General features: G+C 47.3%; 1 protein-coding gene across 1 annotated transcript in view; it reads left to right on the top strand.

Moving 5' to 3' along the window:
* The window catches only part of LOC147431120 (transcription initiation factor TFIID subunit 4b-like), a 49,514-nt gene extending 29,955 nt beyond the window's left edge, over nt 1–19,559 (top strand). Inside the window, exons 2-10 of the mRNA XM_086494542.1 lie at nt 15,409–15,461; nt 17,336–17,414; nt 17,503–17,620; nt 17,714–17,769; nt 17,849–17,905; nt 18,004–18,153; nt 18,601–18,736; nt 18,820–18,885; nt 18,972–19,559. Of these exons, the coding sequence (XP_086350668.1) occupies nt 15,409–15,461; nt 17,336–17,414; nt 17,503–17,620; nt 17,714–17,769; nt 17,849–17,905; nt 18,004–18,153; nt 18,601–18,736; nt 18,820–18,885; nt 18,972–19,126 (870 nt within the window). The 3' untranslated portion in view covers nt 19,127–19,559. The remainder of the gene's footprint in view (nt 1–15,408; nt 15,462–17,335; nt 17,415–17,502; nt 17,621–17,713; nt 17,770–17,848; nt 17,906–18,003; nt 18,154–18,600; nt 18,737–18,819; nt 18,886–18,971) is intronic.
* The last annotated feature ends 241 nt before the right edge of the window (nt 19,560–19,800 follow it).

Raw genomic sequence — 19,800 nt, 5'->3', positions numbered from 1 at the left:
CTTGGGGATAACCATGCTTGTGGCATTGAAGGAATGGGCACTGTGCGCTTGGCATTAAACAATGGCCAAGAGTTTATGCTTAAAGATGTAAGGTATGTACCAGGCATCAAGAAGAGTCTATTGTCTGTTGGCCAGATGGATGCACATGGTTATACAACCATTTTTGCTGGGGGTTCATGGAAGTTGCTTAAGGGATCAATGCTCATTTTCAAGGGATGCAAGAGTGGTACATTGTACTATTTACATGGCAAAGCTTTGCCTGACAAGTTTCTTGCAGTGGCCGAAGTTGCTTCTCATTTGGAGTTGTGGCACAAAAGACTTGGCCATATGAGCCAGAAGTGACTTGATGTGCTCTCCTCTTTGAAGAGGGTTGATGTAAAGGGCACCAAGTTAGATTTTTGTAATGACTGTTTGTATGGTAAACAAAAGAAGTCTTCTTATTATTCTGGTGTCTCGCGCAAAGCTAATGCTCTTGATTTAATTTACTCCGATGTATGTTCAATGCCTGTTAAGTCTTTTGGTGGTGCATTATACTTTGTTACATTCATTGATGATTGCACTAGGAAAGGCTGGGCATATTTGTTAAAGAATAAGAGTGAGACATTTAATGCATTTAAGAGGTTTCATGCTTTTGTGGCTACGCAAAAGGGTAGTAAGCTTAAATGTTTGGGATCTGACAATGGGGGGGAGTACACGTCTGCTGAATTTCAGCGTTATTGCGAAGAACATGGGATTAAAAGGGAGTTGACAGCCCCTTATAATCCATCTTCTAATGGTGTGGCTGAGAGGTATAACCGTACTTTATGTGAGAGAGTGCGTTGCATGTTGTCCACGGCTAATCTCTCTTATGGGTTTTGGGGAGAGGCTTTGAAAACTGCACTTCATGCATGCAATCGCTCTCCTAATAGTACGCTAAAAAATGACATTCCAGAGGAGGTTTGGTTTGGCAAACCTGCCTCTTGTGATCATTTGAGAGTGTTTGGCTGCGAGGCTTTTGTCCATGTTCGTAATGACTTGAGGACAAAGCTAGATGCCAAGTCCATCCAAGGACTCTTCCTAGGTTATGGGGAAGAGGGTGAAATGGGCTACAGGATATGGTTGCCTCAGTTTAAGAGGGTAGTACGCAGCCGAGATGTAGTGTTCAATGAGGCTAAATTGCTGAAAAATGCTACATCTTTTGAAATTGACAAGAAATCGGTCAAATTTCAGCCTCTCTTGCCACCTATTGATGTTGAAAAAGAGCCTCAGGATGCATTACCGCAAGCTGAAATTGATAATCAGCCGGTTAACCTTGAGCCAGAAGAGGTAGGACATGATTTAGATTCTCCAAATGAGGATGGACAGCCACCTGTCATGGCTGAAAATGATTTTCAGCAGCATGAGCATGCTGAAAATGAGTTGCCTCCTGATGTAGAACCTGTGCCTGAGAATGTAGATCATTGGGTACGCAGGTCTACTCGTGTCAGAAGGTTGATACAGCGCTTTGACCCCTCTTTGCATCATGTTATGTTGACAGATGAGGGAGAGCCTCTTACATATAAAGAGGCAAAATCATGTGAGTTAAGCAGTAAGTGGGAGCTTGCGATGCAAGAGGAAATCAAATCTTTGCATGCAAACAATACTTGGGATCTTGTGCCATTGCCTAAAGGAAGAAAGGCTCTTCCTAACAAATGGGTTTACAAGGTCAAATGTGTTGATGGAAAGCCCAAGTATAAAGCAAGGTTAGCTGCCAAAGGGTATGCAGAGAAAGAGGAGATTGACTTTCAAGAGATCTTTTCTCCTGTTGTAAAGCTTACGACATTGCGTGTCCTTTTTGCTCTCGCTGCAGTGCTTGACTTAGAATTGAATCAAATGGATGTAAAAACAGCTTTTCTTCATGGTGACATTGATGAAGATATCTACATGAAGCAACCTGAGGGTTTTGTAGTTCCTGATAGAAAGGAACTTGTATGCAAACTAAGAAGGGCACTGTATGGTTTGAGGCAGTCATCACGTCAGTGGTACAAAAAGTTTGATACTTTTATGCTGTCTCAAGGCTTTAAACGCAGCCATTCAGACCATTGTTTGTATACAAAGAAGGATAATGATGGAGTCCTATAATCCTTGTGCTAAATGTAGATGATATGTTGATTGCTGGGAAGCATAAGTCTACCATTGATGCTCTTAAACGTCATCTGAATTCAACTTTTGCAATGAAGGATTTAAGTGATGCTGAGCACATCTTGGGCATGAGAATCAAGAGAGATAGAAAGCTGAAATTGCTCTTCTTATCTCAAGAAAAGTACATTGCTAAAGTACTTGACAGGTTTAACATGGCTGAAGCTAAGTCACTTGGAGTACCTTTACCTCCACACACAAAACTTAGCAAAGCCGATTGCCCAAAGGATGACGTGGCAATGAATGCTATGAAGGGAATCCCTTATGCATCAACTTGTGGTTCTCTTATGTATGCTATGGTTGCCACTCGTCCTGACATTGCCCATGCGGTGGGAGTTGTTAGTAGATACATGTCCAATCCCGGCAAAGCACATTGGTAAGCTGTGAAATGCATTCTGAGATACTTGTCAGGTACACAATCTAGGTGTATATGCTATGGCAAAAGTGACCTGAAGTTGTAGGGCTATTGTGATGTAGATATGGCAGGTGACTTGGATACCAGGAAGTCCACTAGTGGCTATGTGTTTGCTATTGCTCGTGGTGCTATCTCTTGGTGTTCACGACTGCAGAAAATTGTGGCATTGAGTACTACTCAGGCTGAATATATTTCAGCCACTGAGGCTTCTAAAGAGGCCATATGGTTGGGCAGACTTGTCAAAGAGCTTGGTATGCCTGCTAGTACTCCTGTCTTGGGATGTGATAGCCAAAGTGCTGTCTATTTGGCCAAGAATGCCATGTTTCATGCACGGACAAAGCACATTGATGTGCGATACCACTTCATACGACAGGTATTGGAGGATGGTCTAGTCACCTTGACTAAGATTCACACACAGGATAACCCTGTAGATGTTCTCACCAAGAGTCTTGCTAAGGCTCAACATGAGCATTGCATACAGCTGGTGGGAGTTGGTTAACTTAAAGGCATCATTTATTCCTTTAAGTGGGAGGTTGTTGGGTTAAAGGCCTAAATAACCCCTTTTTGTACATTTTTATACTTTGTCCAAGTTCATATTGAACGTGGACACATTTTTAAGGTCACTTATAATAAAAGTGGGAAAACCCAAAACTCACTTATTGAGTTTTCCCCAAAAATGTGAGTCCTCTCTCTCTCCCTCATCGTTCTGCTAGCGCTTTCTCTCCTGCTGGCTTTCGCCACCCCTCTCTGCATACACACTGCACTTCCTCGCGTGCTCTTTCACTTGCACACACCGCCGCGCGCTCAACACACACAGTCTCAAAGGATGGTGTCAGAATGGATCCCGCAAAGGTCGAAGCTATTAAGACATGGCCAGACTTGAAGACTGTGCACGATGTCAGAAGCTTCTTGGGATTGTGTTCCTACTATAGAAGGTTTATCAGGAATTTTGCAGAGATAGCATCACCTCTTCACGCATTGCAAAAGAAAGAGGTCACTTTCGATGGACCCAAAAAGAGATTTCAGCTTTTAGTCTCTTAAAGGAAAAGTTGACTTCAGATCCAGTAATTGTTTTTCCAGGTCTCAGGAAGTCATTTTGGTCCAGTGTGACGCGTGTGGCAGTAGCATCGGAGCTGTGCTAATGCAAGATGGACGGGTAGTAGCTTATGAAAGCCGAATTTTGCAAGGGCCAGAGAAGACTATGCAAGTCTATGAGAAAGAGCTCTTGGGTAGGATTTCCCACCTCAAGGTCAGCCCTAGCTTGCCTAAGGTCAAAGAACTTTTGAGCACTAACTTTTGGAGGTCTTTAATGAAGCTAACCCTACGGTTTTTAAGCTCCATTAGGTAGCATTGCTCTTCAACATACTATCTCTCATTTGGACCCCTTTTAACCTTGGCCCCGTGTTGAGATAAATCCATAAACAGATGTTTATATTCTAACCCTTGTTTCCGTTTATTCTTTTTTTTTTTTCCCGAGAAAAAGATCCTTCTATTAGTTAATGAAAACTGCCCATAGGGCTACAACCACCTCTGCAAGAGAGGGCTATAACAAGCATGATGGGGAGACTCTCCCAATGAAAAAACAACATATATACAATGAGGCTAAATCAAGAGATGGGAGAAGGGAAGAGCCACACAGGTGGACAGTAGTGCCATCTGAGCACCCCCTTGACTATGGTGTAGAAAGGCCCAGGGCACCAGAGTCGAAGGAAAGCCTCGCGGCGCTCCCGCATGCGGTCGGAGCTGCCCTGTAGTCCCTCAAGCTCTCCTCTGAGAGTATGGATCAGCTCTTGCCAAAAGTCACGAATAGTCTCTGCTGGTGGCACAGGGCGAGCCTCAAAGATGCGGAAACAGCGGGCCCGCCAGATGAACCAAAGTGTCAGGCCACTGATGAGCTCCCAACACTCCTCTCTCTCACTGCACCACTCCTGTGGAGTAAGCTCTGTAGCAGGCTGGAGTGTAGGTCGCCCCCCCTGCATCACTATCATCCTGCTGGTGGAAGATAGCTTAAACTGAAGTGCCGGGCCCGTGAGGGTGGACCAAGCCGCTGCCCCCCAAGTGTACTGTCGAGCTGTGGAGAGAGCAGGCATCAGCCGAAGAACTCGTAGCCACACCTGCTGGGCTGAGGGACAGTCCCAAAGACAGTGATGCTGACTCTCCACCAAATGGTCACAAGCTGCACGTGTGGCCGAGAGACCACTATGCACTAGCCAGCTCCCTACTACTGTGGCTCTATGTGCGACCAGCCACTGAAACAAGGTGACTCGCCTCGGCTGTCTGGAGTCCCACAACCTCTCCCAAAAGTCTGCCAAGAACTCGACTGTGTGACCCTCCTCCTGCCAATGATGTGCTGGAGCGGGGAGGGCCTCTCTCTGTGCTGCTAGTATATGACGTCCCAGTCGAACAGTGTACTGAAAGAACGGGACTCCTAGGTGGTCTGCAGAAGAGAAGGGGTCCCTCCATAGCCACTCGCCAGGATCCCACTGTACTCGTGCCAACAGACAACACTCCCAAGCCCATAGCCTCCAGTGTCCTGTCTCAAGAACTGCTGGGTCAGGGTCTATGCGCAGGTCCGCCCACTGATGCCCACTACTCGGATCCTCTGAAAACAGCACTTTGCTACCTGCTGGGCCTCTACTGCAACTCGCTGTAGTCGTCCCCCACCCTCAAGCTCGAAGAACAGGGCTGAGACAGACTCTGAGCAGGCCCTGACTGAAATGAGAACCTCCAGTCGTGTGAAGGCTCCCATCCACCAGGGTGCTACTGGCTCGAGAGGCGTGAGCCACTCAGCTGGAACTGACTCTGAGATGTCCTGACACATGCTCTGCACCCCTCTCATGCCCTGTAGCTGGAAACCCTGCACCTCCTCTGACAAACGTGTGAACTCTAGCCAATCACCTAGAGAGCGCGCTGGACCTGCTGCCATGGGACCCCAAGAAACATGAGGCCGACTACCAACCAAGTGGCCTCTCTGAGTGCTAACCATGGGGTTCCAGACGAGGGGCTGCCGTAGGCGCTCCTCCGTGCACCTCGGCTGTCTCTGCTCTAGGCCACGCCGTAAGAGCTCCCAAGATCGAAGCAAACTCACAGCGAAGCGGTCCTCCAGTCTCCTGCTCAAACCAACTCGGCGCATCTCTGTAAAGATCCATCTGGTCGAAGGTTGCCAACGGCCTCCTGACTGAGGCACCCTGGCACGAAGCCTCTGCAGCAAGAACTCCTTCCAGGGCTCCTCTCCTGGAAGAAGTCCTCTGACTACGAACTTTCCAAGAAGGGCTCTGCTCTGATGTGCTGGATCAATGATCCCAAGCCCTCCCTGAGAACAAGGAAGTGTCATGACCGACCAAGCCACCTTGGCTCGGGCAATCTGAGTGTCACGTCCTGACCAAAGGAAGTTCCTGATCAGCCTCTCTACCTGGCTGATACAAGAACTCGAAAAGATCCAGCAAGAAGTGATGTACCACATAGTCGCCAACAACACCCGGTTGGCAACTACTACTCTACTAGCCAGCGAAAGTCGTGCTGAGCTCCAATGTAAAATCTTTCTCCTGATGGACAGGAGAAGAGGAGCAATCTGCTGCTCGGGGGACAAGACCAAACCAACCTGACAACCCAAGTACCGAACTGCAGTCCCTGGGGGAATCCACTTGAAACCCTCTCCTGGCATCCAATCTGGCACAGGAGCACTGCCAACCGAGAAAGCCACTGTCTTTCTCTAGTTGATCAGTGCGCCCGATGCACAACAGAAGGTCTCCAAAGCCTGCTCACATCTGTGCAGATTGGCCTCCTGGCCCTCTAAGTACAAGGCTAAGTCATCGGCAAACTCAGCGTCCAGTAGCTCATCTCCCCGAATAGGGAGTGGTAAGCCCCTCAGATTAACCTGCTCTGACACCAAAAATCTGCTCATCGCCTCCGCATAGAACAGAAAGAGAAAGGGGGCAAGAGGACAACCCTGTCTGACCGAGCGTGTGAGCATGAAGCGCTTACCTCTACCTCCTGCCAAAAGCACCTGACTCTGATCCTGTCTGTACAAAGCTGACACCCCTCTGATCCAAGCATCTGAGAAGCCCATCCTGCGTAGAGTGCCCTCTAGAAAGTCCCAGTCAACTCTGTCGTATGCCTTCTCAAAATCGAGAAGAAGAATCACAAGGTCCTCCCCACGGAGCCGTGCCAGGGCAAAAGCCTCCCAGAAAGTGAAGATGTTGTCAAGGATACTGCGTTCCTTGACAAAACCTGTCTGAGTCCCATGTATAAGGCTCTCCAAAAGTGGTCGAATCCTCAAACTCAAAGCCTTGGCAAGAATTTTGTAGGCTGAGTTGAGGATGGTGATGGGGCGCCACTGTCGAATCTCATCCAAGGAGCCACCCTCCTTTGGAATGAGGTAAATCAGGCCCTCACTCATGCTATTAGGCATCACTCCTGTGTGCAAAATGTACTGAAAGGCACTACACAGATCTTGGCCAAGCAGGTCCGAGTACTCCAAGAAAAAGTTGGGAGTCAGCCCATCTTCATCTGGACAGCTACCACGAGAGAGGGCCCTAAGAGCCGTGTGCAGCTCCCCAAGCTGAAGTGGCATCTCTAGCCTCTGGCGCATCTCCTCAGTCACAAGACAAGGCATCTGTGCCCAAACGTGCTCCCTGTATGCATCCTGCCGCTCTGACTGGGGCTCAGCCGACAGTAACTCACGGTAAAAGTCAGTAGCAACTGCACGCATATCCTCGGGCTCACAAACAACTGACCCATCGGGTCTCCTCAACTGATTGACCTTGGCATGCAAGTGCCGAGGTCCCACTGTCTCAAAAAAAGCACCTGTCACTCTGTCACCCACCTGAGTCCACTGAGATGCCTGCCGGTGAAAGGCAAACTCATGACGCCTCTCCTCTGTGCTAGCCAGCTCTTGTCGAGCCTGCTGTAACTGCTCCTCCAACCATGGACTGTCTGGATGCTGCTCCTGCATCCTCTGTAGTGAAGCAATGCCTCGTTTGAGACGCTGCTCCTCCTCTCTCGCTGCAGCCCGGCGAGCCAGAGACTCCTGGAGAAAAAAGTGGCTAAGATGAGCTAGGCCTAAGGCCACTCTGTCTGCAGGTAGAACCTGGCTGTCCATGCCCTCTGTCCAGAGAGCCTCTACCCTCTCTCTGAGTGCTGAGTCCAACAAGACCCGCTCTGGGATGCGAAGCATCGTGCTCCCACTCCTCTGCCTGTCTGCCACTGTGAGGATCACTGGTGCATGGTCCGAGAAGGATGTCCCTGCCAGGATGCCCACTGAGCAGGAATTTCCGTATGGCAGTGCCATGATAGCAACTCCGTGTTTTGCGCCGCGTTTTTCGGAAATCTGTACGACAGCCTGCCGGCGCTTTTTGCTGGTGTGTGTGTGCCGGGGTTTGCTGCCACTCTGTCCGGGAGCATGCCACGTCACCCATTTGTGACAATGGCGATGGGTTCCAACTTTGCCGTTGTCTACGCTTGCCTGTTTCTTTGCTCCTTAGTGGGATGGCCCTTCTTCGAGTTTGAGTAAGCTTCTTCAAACCTATGGAAACCTTCTCCAAGAGCATACCAAGATCTCCTCCTCCACCTCCTTTTAAGAGGCGTTTATCTTGGAAATCCATTTCTCAAAGGAGCCTCTTTCGCCACCTGTGGTATACTCCATTCACATTGTCACCAGAAGAGCCTCAATTCCTACAACTATATCCCTTGGCAATCCTTGCATCCCACACACCAAAAAATTGCCTTTATACTTTCAGAGCTTAGGTAAAAATCATTCGCGAAAGCTCGCTTCATGGCTTTATCTCTATCAACAACCTTTTCTTTTCGAGACTTAAGGGCAAAAGGCTACCCCCCCTCTTTGTTGGAAGCTTGCTTCTGTTATATCTCCTATAACACCAGACCTTCTCTCCTCCAAAAGCTTCTGAAGACCAAGCCCGCACCTTCCATTGTAAAGATTCCCTTTTCACCCTTTACACGCACACTCAACCTCTCCTGTTCCATCAACAAGCCTCTCTCTAGGCTTTTCAAAGCTAACCCTGAGCTTGCACACCTTCCCAAACCAATCGTGTGTTGGCTTAATGCACCTAACGAGGTTCCCTTCTCTTGGAGAAACCCGATTCCCTTTTCACCCTTTACACGCACACTCAACCTCTCCGGTTCCATCAACAAGCCTCTCTCTAGGCTTTTCAAAGCTAACCCCGAGCTTGCACACCTTCCCAAACCAATCGTGTGTTGGCTTAATGCACCTAACCAGATTCCCTTCTCTTGGAGAAACCCGATTGGGCCTAGTATTTTTTGCTTCCTCGTCGGCGAGCTCCTCCACCACACGTACTTCCCCGCATATATTTTCCCTCTTAAAATCCTTTCCAACCCTTTTACTTAACCAAGCATCATAATCTTTGACTAGCCTCCAAAGTTTTGTACACTTCTTACCAAATCTCTCTTTTGTACACTTCCTACCAAATCCCTCCCTTTTTTTTCCCTCCCTATTTTTTGCTAGTACCTCCTAGTAATTTGGGGTTAGTAACTCACCTTTACTTGCCTTATCCCCCCTTGAATGCAGTACTTTGTACGTTGTTTGCACCATTCCTCCCTAATTATGTCCCTCCTCCCTCCATGTTTTTACACCACTGATGAGCTAATTTAAGCAACACGTGTTTTGTATCTACATGGTGTTTAAACCCCCCCAATCCCCCCCCCCCCCCAACCTTTTCTCCATCTCTCTCCTTCCCCTTGTCTTGCAAGTTTCGCTCGCTATGAAAATTTATTAATTTACTTTGTCGATTTAGATGTACGTCGCAACTCCCTCTATGATGTACAGCGTAGCACTTGCTACTTCTTTTCTTTCCTCTCTTTGGTTCCCTCCGCTTTTCTTTTCCTATACTAGCATGAACCTACCCTTATTGCAACATTCCTTTTCTTTTAATTCCCTTCTTCCCAAGGTTTTATAGCTTGACGGCTCTGTTTTATTCCTCGCACTGTCCTTTCTGTTGCCTTTTCCTGCCAGCCTCCGCGTTCACCGCTCTATCTCGCTCCCCTCTGTACCCCCCCCCCCCCCCCCCTCACGCCACTGGCTTTCCATGTCCCCTTGCACCCTCTCTTGGCTTGTCACCCTCTCCTGCTGCGCACCCTTCTCCCTTGCAGCTCACCCGCCTCCTTAGTTCTTTTTACCCTTCATCTGTTCTGGTTTCGGACACTCGACTCTCCCTGCTTCCTTGTACCCTCTCATAAGCTCTCGTTTCTCCCCTTGCGCACCATCCTCCATCATTTTGCCTAACTGCTTACCTTTGCTTCCGCCGCTCAGAAGACCCGGCGGACCTGCGGACTTGTTCTCCATCCGACAGCTGCTACAGCGGGTCTGCAAACCTCTGCGGTATCACCTGCACACCCAGCTGCGTTAGCTGGGTGCGGACCAATTTGGGCGAAGTCTTCTAATTGCCTCTCGCATACCGACTGCAGGTGGTGCCGACTGTCTGCTTAAAACAACTATGAGGCGCGCCTAACAGACCAGCCATGACAACCCTGGAGATGTGACAACTTTCCACAGGCAGCTGGGTAGCGTGGCTATAGCTGCGACCTCGACCTCTTCACGGCAGCACCATTTGTATTTTCTATTTTCTTTTTCAAGTTGCAGAGCTGTTGATAGTGCACCGATAGCTGTGGCCTTGGACGCACCTGCACAACGTTTCTCGCCGCTTCTTCGACGCCTCGGCACCGCAACGTCTCTACACATCCAACTAACCGCTACTTGGGCGTCCGTTTGCATCAAAGTACATGAACTCTGAAGCAGGCAGCCTCCAGGTCTGGTGAGGGGTCGTCGAGAAAGCGCCGAGAAAGCGTGTAAAGTCGTAGGAAAAAAAATCCCAACGGCGGCGAATGTCGAAGCTCGTCAGACCTCGAGGAATTGCTGCAAAGGGAGACGTTTGCACCATAAGAGGGGGTTGCAAGAAAGGATATCCCTCTCCCGCTAAGCGACTCGTGGCAAAGGCACTGCCAAGAGATCTCCTAGCAGTTGAAGAAGGCCCTGCCCCCTGGGACGACTGCAGGACTGAGCGGGAGGAGGTGGGGGAGCAAGGGGAGAAGGGGGAGAGGGAGGGCGAGGGGGAACGACAAAGGTGGGAGGGCGAGATGTAGAGGCAACGGGAGGAGGAGGAGGGGGCGAGGCGGAAGAGGGGGGGAACTCGGGGGGGGGGGGGGGGGGGGGGGGGGGGGGGAGGGGGGGCTGTCGAAGGGGAGGCTGAGGTGGAGCCTGGAGCAGGGACCTCGTCCTGCTATAGAGGGTGCTATAGAGGGTCAAAACAGTTCCCCGTGGGAACCCACTGCTACTGGGCAGGAGCTTGAGGACCACTCTGAGTGCCAGGCTGGCGCGGTGGCCCCTACTGACGTTGGCCATGAACCCGCTGCAAGCCCTCCTCCGCTTGAGTCCTAGTCTTGAAGGGTGGCTCTGCCTGTGTACTCTGTGGCTCTGCCTGCTGTTGCTTGCTAGCCCTTAAAGGCTAGGCCTGGGCCTGTGGAGTAGGTCAGGGTCTCCTCCGTGGACAGGCCTTCGTAAGATGGCCCATTTGTCGAAAAATGAAACACTGATTCGGGAGGCCCGAATACTCCACGCTCTGTCTGAACCAACCCCCACTCACCCGAGGAAGTAGTATGACCTTTGGGAGAGTGTGAGTGTCCCTAACCAGAACTCGTACGGAGGGAAGGCCGGCCGCCTTGGCAACAACTGAGGCTGCCATGCGAGCAGGGACCTCGTCCTGCTATAGAGGGTGCTATAGAGGGTCAAAACAGTTCCCCGTGGGAACCCACTGCTACTGGGCAGGAGCTTGAGGACCACTCTGAGTGCCAGGCTGGCGCGGTGGCCCCTACTGACGTTGGCCACGAACCCGCTGCAAGCCCTCCTCCGCTTGAGTCCTAGTCTCGAAGGGTGGCTCTGCCTGTGTACTCTGTGGCTCTGCCTGCTGTTGCTGGCTAGCCCTTAAAGGCTAGGCCTGGGCCTGTGGAGTAGGTCAGGGTCTCCTCCGTGGACAGGCCTTCGTAAGATGGCCCATTTGTCGAAAAATGAAACACTGATTCGGGAGGCCCGAATACTCCACGCTCTGTCTGAACCAACCCCCACTCACCCGAGGAAGTAGTATGACCTTTGGGAGAGTGTGAGTGTCCCTAACCAGAACTCGTACGGAGGGAAGGCCGGCCGCCTTGGCAACAACTGAGGCTGCCATGCGAGGTGTCTCCAGGACAGTCCCAATCTTTGAGGCTATCCTAGACAAAAGTGGTAGGTACTCCCTCCTTAAACTAGGAAAGCAGACTGAGATGAAAAGGTCTACCTCCTCTACCAAAACATCCGAAGCTGGGTCAAAACCGTGTCTCCACACTATCGAAAGTGAGCTCGAACTGCTCGGATGGTCAAGGGGCTCATCGCAATGACCTTGGACGCCATCTCGGAGGTCTCAAACTCTATCTGATAGTAGCCGCGTCCGAGGAATTGAACGTCCAAGTTCTTGTCCACCTCTGCAAGAAGGTAGGCCTGGAGAAGGTCACGCAGCTCTCCTTTGCTGGGTCTGGTGCCGAGAATCTTGCAGATGACGTAAGTCGCCTGCAGGCGTTCCATCTCTGCGGCTAGGCTCGCTTGCTCTATCGGAGTGAGAGCAAGTCGAATGGTGAGCTCAGCGGGGTCGGGCGAGGGGACTTCATCAGAGTCCCTCTGTGGGCGGAGCTTGAGCCTCCATCTGTGTCTGTTGCTGTGGCGGAGAAGGAGCGGATAAGAAATTTCCTGCAAGAAGCCCCGACTAGCATTGTCAAGAAATCAGCATTGCCAGAGCCAATTGAAGGAAAAAATCCGGTAGAGTATGGCAGAGAACGAACGGAGCGCGGGTTGGGGGGGAGGGTTGGTCAAGTTACCCGAACGTATTGAGAATCCCCGCTTAGCATGTCCCATCAATTGTTGTATGGACTCGGACTTTTGCTCAAGGCAGTAATCTCGGATCTCTTTGGGGAGTCCACAGCAAAACCGCTCAATCTGCTCCTTGAAAGTGACCTTCTTAAAAGAAGAAGTCGGTAGAAAAGAATCCCAAAATCTTTCACACTAAGCATCCAAAGTGTCAGATAGTTCCAAGTGGTTTTGTCACAAGACAGACACCACGTGCCAATAGAAAAGAACAGAGTGAACAGACTTTTAGCACTTCAATAACAACTGAAACCGAAAGAGAGAGAGCACACTCGACACGGAGCAGCAGAATTCCACCCCAGAGAGTATTGGCCCCAAACCTTGGCACCCCTTTCGGTATTTCTTTATATTACTTGAACTCAGTACAATGCGAGTACACGCGCTCTGCACCTTCACCTAGAAGAGTGTCAGAGACTAAGCTCTCTGCACTTACTTGGCCTTGAAAAGCAATTTACATGAAAAGTTTGAAACTCAAAAGCAACTGGCCCAAAAAGCTGGCGTTGAAAACTGCCTAGCGTAATCCAGAAATCCGTACAGGCTGCCACGTCAACAGGCCAGTGTAAAATCAAGGAATTCCGTACAGGTTGCCACGTGGCACTGTCAGCGCAAATTGCGGGCGTTCGTACAACTGCCACGTCATCATCTTTTACGCACCGCTATCTGTGTCTGTAAGCGGGTCCTGCTTTATTTTAGTATCTTTAGGTTCCTGGACCCCATCTGACGGGGTCCCATAAGTTGGTGGGAACTTTTCTTTAAAAATAGACTCACTCGGCAAGGCTTTGTAAGTCGGTAAAACTTCTCCTACTGCTTTAGCTTCTTCACTTGGTTTAGGCCCCTCGACCGGGATTTGAAGGTTGGCTGCATTCTTCAGTGACGATACGTCAGCAGTTTGTGATAGGTTCTCACATCTGTTCGTACTCCTTAGCAATTTAAGAAGTTTGTCCACTTAGTCGTGGCTTCTCTTCTCAAAAGAAGAGTGGACCATCATGTTCGAGCATTTCCTTTCAAAAACGATGCTGCCCTCTTAATCTTGGAGCGCTCTAAGTAGCGCCCTCCGGAGAATGCCATATCAAACTGCTGAATGAAAGCCAAAGCCTTGGGAGCATCTCGGATTCTTGTGAAGGATTCAAATTTCAGTGACTATCCACCCTCTTTAAATTCTTTAATCTTTTTGCCCTTGTCTTCGAGAAAATCATACTGGTTGGCTCTATAAAAGTGTTTCTTCTTTGCATAAAACAAGTGATCATCGGAGTCCGAACCGTCAGAGGATGACTCCCGAGTAGAGCTGTCAGAAACTGGTCGGAATCTGATTTCCTGGCCTTTGTCTTGTTCTTTCCAAAATTTTGATTCTTGCTTCGCTTTTTGCCCTTTCTGTCCTCTTCGCTCGAGTCGGAAGAGGAAGAGCTATCTGAATTGTGAGAAGAAGAAGAACGGGGTAGTCCTTCGAAACGTACATGCTTCTTCTGCTTCCGTGCATTTGCAAAAGAAGATTGACGGCCCAAGTAACCGGGGTAGTTAGTCCCCTTGTTGCGCTTCTTGAATTGTTTCTTCAACGGCTTCTTTGTTTCCAGGAGTTGATTGATTTTCGACGACTTCATTAAGTTCTTCTTCGGTAAACATCCTTGGGGTAGGAGGTTGCTTGATGGCCGGTTTTATAAGTGACTCGATGGCTTTCTGCCAATAAATATGCACTTCATCCATCGGGTGCTGAGTCAAAAATTTGGCATATTGTGGATCCTTCGCAAATTGGAGCATCTGCTTTGCGCACTGATCAACGTGCTGTTGACGCTGCATCTCCATAAGCTCGTACTCCGTAGGCAGAGATGGCTTGCACTCGTGCGTGCTAATCCACTCGAATTCTCCGTACTCCCTCTCGCTCCAGAGGTGGTAGGTGGAGTTGTCTGATTCTTTCCGGAATCCATGTGTGCCGCGAGAAGAGGGATCGGATTTCCCGGTAGAAGAGAAATAGATTGAGCTTTGATACCACTGTAACAAACTTGGACACCCCAAGTCTGGAATCGGTCGCGACACAAGAGAGATTAAACACTTCACATAATTAAATCACAGTTCAATTTAGTCGATACGGCCCGGATTAGTTCTGTGCCCAGAGAGATTGGCCCCAAAGACTGCGCCTCTTTCGGTATTTCTTTTTATGTTAATCTTTGAGCAAAGTACAACTCCCAAGAGTCATCTGCTCTCAGCCTCTGCGTCCAGATGCTCTGAAGAGTGAGGCCCTTAGGTCTTTTTTATTCTTACAAGGGATGCCAAAAGCAGAGCCCCAAAAGCAGTTACACAAAAGCTTCTAACTCAAAAGCAGTAGGCCCAAAAGCAGCCAGCACTATTCGTGGAAATCCATACAGTTGTGCCACGTCAGCACTGTCACCCGAGGAGGAGGTTCCTAGCTGGTTGCTACGAGTTCTCTCCGTCGTTCCCAGCACGTGGTGCATCAATTAGGTGGCCATGGTGATGCCTACATGTGGCTCTTGCCCGATGGTACACGGCCCTTGCCCAACTGTGTTTCATGGCTAATATTTGGAAGGGATAAGCACCTCCATCTGTGGGCCCTCTGGTGCATCGAAAAAAAAAGTCCCTATGCCTAGTCATCTGGGCTCCCGCTCATTCTTTCATACCTCTTCATGTAAGAACTCATAAGTTTTCCATGTAATACAATTTTTGCTTAGATTTCTTCTATATCTATTCCTCTCCCTTTTCTTTTTTTGAGTTTGTTCTATTTGGTTTTGTAACTATTCAGTTTAGAAAAGGAGTTAATTGTACTATTGTTGTTTTACTGAGCTTAATTAATGAAAACTTTATTAGCTTTTCTTGTCTAGAAATGTGTTGTTGATATGTATAGGGAGAGCTACAGCAGAGGGTGGTTTATGTTTGCTAAAAGTTTTCCTATAACACAATGCAGATGACAAACGCGGTTACGAACATTGACAATTTTTCCCATGCGGAGCCAGCAAGGTATTTTTTTGACTTGTTTCTTATTCGCACTGTACAAATGGTTCTCTCTTCATTGTCATTGTTTATGCTATATACATGTCGATACATTCCTGATGTACGTTTGGGGGCTCTTCCTTGCCCTATCAAGCAGCCAGTACTTACAGGTGGACCAGCTGAGTAGCACACCAGATTAATTTGATGAGTCTGGAGTGCCTCAGCATAGTGGATATGTTGGTTGCCTATCCGCTCTTGCTTCAGGTTTTTTTAATTTTGTTCCATCACTGTAGTTTCTGCTCTGTGCTGCAGCTTTATTCCGAGGGGCCTTACTGTGGTTGTGAGTGGAGTCGGAGTGGGCAGAGTACCTCTGTACATTGTAGCATCAACTGGTCAACATTCAGGCTACCCTATGGCATTTATGGATTTGAGGGGGTTGACCCTTGTGCCAGCTTTTATGGGATCTTAAATACTCGACTGGCTCTTCTTGAATTGTGAATTCCGGTTGTGATCTGGTTACCCATGCTTGTGTGGTGTTGAACATCATAACTTTGATTTTACAAAGGTTCGCTGCAAGGTCTCTATCCTCAAAAAGGACTGTAATGCACCCAAATGCTGTTGTAGTCCCTTTGAGAGTCTAAAATTAGCACAATCTCATTTGTATATATTATAATGGGTATCAACACTAATGTAAATTTTCCCTTGCCCTCTCATCCTGGCTATCTAGTCCGAGACCAATAGTCCAAAAAAACGTTGGTGGAAGTGGGAACCCTTTTCTACCCTATAGTACTCCCCACTACATCTGAAAGAACCCTTGCAGCAGGTACTCTTCTTGGAAGACAAGTGTGTTGACAAGGACTCACATGGTGGCTGGAAGTGAAGGCTCCTCAAACTGATGCAGGCAAAGAAGTTGCATCTATTGTTTTGGGCTCCACCTTTTGGAGTAATGGAAGGGTGATTGTGAACACTTATGCTCCAACCTTGAAAACTCTTTGCTTTGTTGATAGAGGAGGCACAATGGGGGTGATCTATGAACTGAAAGATAGTCTTCCAAGTTTAACTTCGGAGTTCTCATGTTTTATTTATGAGTTGGAGTCAAGTATTAAAAATGGTTCCAAGTACTATGACTTTTTGTGTAACATGGGGCTGCATGTGGTTCAGCCCAGGCTGGCCATTCATACTTATTCCATAGTTCATGCGGATGTGTATGGAAAAAAATACGGAAAAAATCCTATGAAACAGAGTCCATTGGATTGGAGTAGAGCTGTTTGCTATATTTATAGCCGGAGGCAGGGCTAGGATCTATCAAGTCTAGGCAAGATTCTTGCACTTACAAAGAGGTTACCTAGCCTAATTAGTATTGTGTTCGGTCAGAGGTATAGCTTATTTGCATTTACGCTCTGATGTAATGGTCATTTTGGATGCTTTATTTTGGGGAATGTGGCCTCAAGTAACTGAAAATTTGTGTCAGAAAGAAAAAAAAGCAAAACCTAGAAGGAGAAAACTCCCAGATACACTACTAGCTTGGTTACATTAAAATGTGCTGCACAAATGATGAGCATATCTAGAAGTGCTAGGCAGTGAAGGAGCCAACTGCATGCATCCTTGAAATATTCAGAAAGAGTCTCACAAGCTGTTTGCACTTGGCCTTACTCGTTGCAAAACGTGAAAGTGGTCCTTTTTTTTTGAGGATTAAAAAAGATCGACTGTTAGAGAACGTTTAGTAGTGGAGGATCAAGATAAGTGTGAGGTGAGTAAGACTTTTGTGAAGTTTGAATTTGATTGCCATCTCTGGTAGGATTGAGGCTAGTAGTTTGCTTTGCTGCTGTATATTAGGTTACTAAGTAAAATTCACAGCTACCGACTCTCCAGGGTCTGAATGTTTTTTCATTGTTTGCCAGGAAAAAGATGAAAGTGGGTGTGGATCAGACTTTTGATCAAATTGGTGACATTTTGGCTGCAAGTGGTGTGAGTCAAGAAGTGAGTCCTTGCATTGAATGAAGATCTTAATCCATTTGTCTCTGCCTCAGCTATTTGTTTCTAATCAAACATGTTGCATTTAATTTAGGAGGAAGAGAGGTATTTACTGCCATTGCTGAAAGTCAAAAGAGAATCCTTCAAGCATCAAAATGAAGACAAGATGCTTTTAGAGAAAGGATTGCTTCATCAGAAAGTTGTGGGTATAGGTAATTTCTGTTTTTGTTCTTTAGTAGCTCAAAAGGAACTGAAAGCTATAAGAAATGCCTGTTGTCATAAAACAATCTGGTGTCCAATGGCAGCCAAAACTTGCAATATCTCTATTGAGAAAGAGGATGTGGAACTTTGCTTATCGTTGGTAGGGTTTATTAACCATGCATGGATATGTAAAATTGTTAAGTGCATAATAGCTAATTTTTGAGAGTTTCATGGTGCAGTCTTTAGAAGAGTTCTTACGAGCCATCGTATGTAAGCTTATCAGCTGCTCTAATCAGGTAAGGTTTGTGTTAGATATTTTAGTAACTCTTAAAGTAGCTGTATATGTTGTGGTCTATTACAAGTATCTTATGTAATATGTATGTTCTTATTACAGCGCCAGGGTACAGCAAAGGAGAATCAACAGGTTGTTGTGACTTCAGACATTCGGAACCAGATTGCTTTGAGCAGGAAAATGGCCAGAGAAGCATTTGACGCTAAACAGGGGAGTACAAAAGAGGCAGAGACTCATCAGAAAGAGAATGAGGTAAGCCTCCATCTTCTCTCTCGTTTTTCTATCTCCTGCCATAGTTAAAGACAAAGTAATGGTGGAACTAGGTGCATGCGCACATGCGGACACTTTTCCTGTGGAAAAAAATGGCGTATTGATAATCAAAATACACCATGCTGAACGTAAAGAGATTTTCAGCTCGCAAGGTTGATGACAGGGGTTGGTACAAAAAACACCTAAAGAAGAATGAAAGAAAGAAAGAAAGAAAACGGGGCAAGTTGGATACATCATTACCATCACCTAATCGTTTGTCTTCTCCAGTAATAAATCAATTTTAATTGCTTTCCTGTAAAAGCCTTATCAGCTTGTGCCTTCAGTATCTGGTGTTCATCTACTTCATTTTTCATTAGTCTGCTACACATGAAGTTACATTATTGTTTATGGAAGTGTCATGCCTTGTTAGTACTTGTGTTTTTTTTATAGGGCCAAAAGGGCAAAAAGAAAGAAAAAGAACCTGCTGTGGGACGAGATAAACCTCTATCTAATCAGATGGAATCCATGCTTACGAAGTGGACGGTGATGGCAGAGCAAGGGCGATTAAAGCGAGGGATGGATGCAGGTATCCTTTGTGACATACGCTAGATTTGGAAGTTTGTGGCGCATTTGTTGCTAGTAAGTTGAGTCTATTCTGATGTGTAACAGGCATTCGACAAAACCAAGTGAAAGGCTTGCAAAAAGATGTTGAGGCAGACATGAGAAGACAACCTGGTATGTTAGCTTTTTCATCAGTGTCCCAAGAGGTTATGATGTCAAATAGGTGCAATTCAACGTCACACTAATTATCTATGTCTCAGGTTTTCAAGACCAAGTATCAAAAGAACAGCGACAAAAGCCTATCATTATTAATGATCTGACTTCTGTGCTTGAAAATTATTCGTGTACGGCCAAATCGGAATTACTCTACAAATTCTTTCTGAGATCCGGCACTAAATCAAATGGAGAGGTTTAGCTTTACTTTTACTTTTTTGGGCTAGAACTGGCAGGGGAAAAGAGCCTCCAGCTGTTGGCAAGCCGGCGGGGTCAGGAAGCAAGTTTTCTCCCTTGAGGGGGGTAAAAAGTCTTCTCATGCCATGTCTTTTATTCCGTGTCCCCTTGTTAGTCGTGCCAATTGTTAGCTCCTTGTTTGGATCTTCTTGTTTATATTTCAGCCAGAGCACTCTTGCAATATGTACAAAAGGGCTTGGACAGTAGCACAGCACTGGCTCTCATTTTTTGTGATCTACTTGTATGTAATCTTAGCAGAGTGTACAGATAGGGTGGATGGAAGCACAAAATTTTATGCTCGAGAATGCTTGAAGCCCACCAACTGTAAAAGGATGGTTGCCATTTATGCCTCGACCCATTTTTAATGATTTTGCCAATGCTATTATGAGATTGTGTAATGCATTTGCCATGGATGAAAGCTGTATTTTTTCCATTACGGTTGTGCTTGTGCTTGGTATTGAGGTCCTTCAACCAAACTTAACTGGGTTGTATGATCACCCTTCCAGCACTCCTTTTGATTTACATAGCAAGATTTTTTCATAGATTGCAATGACACTAAGGTCCTCTTGACAAAGCAGAGTTGAAGCTTGGCTTAAGCTTTCAATGGTTAAGCAGGCATTTTTGGTGGCCTAATTGTGT

This window comes from Adiantum capillus-veneris, chromosome 21, assembly GCF_014529385.1.
Source record: "Adiantum capillus-veneris isolate H3 chromosome 21, ASM1452938v2, whole genome shotgun sequence".
Classification (NCBI taxonomy): domain Eukaryota; kingdom Viridiplantae; phylum Streptophyta; class Polypodiopsida; order Polypodiales; family Pteridaceae; genus Adiantum; species Adiantum capillus-veneris.
This window is presented reverse-complemented; position numbering and strand designations above follow the sequence as displayed.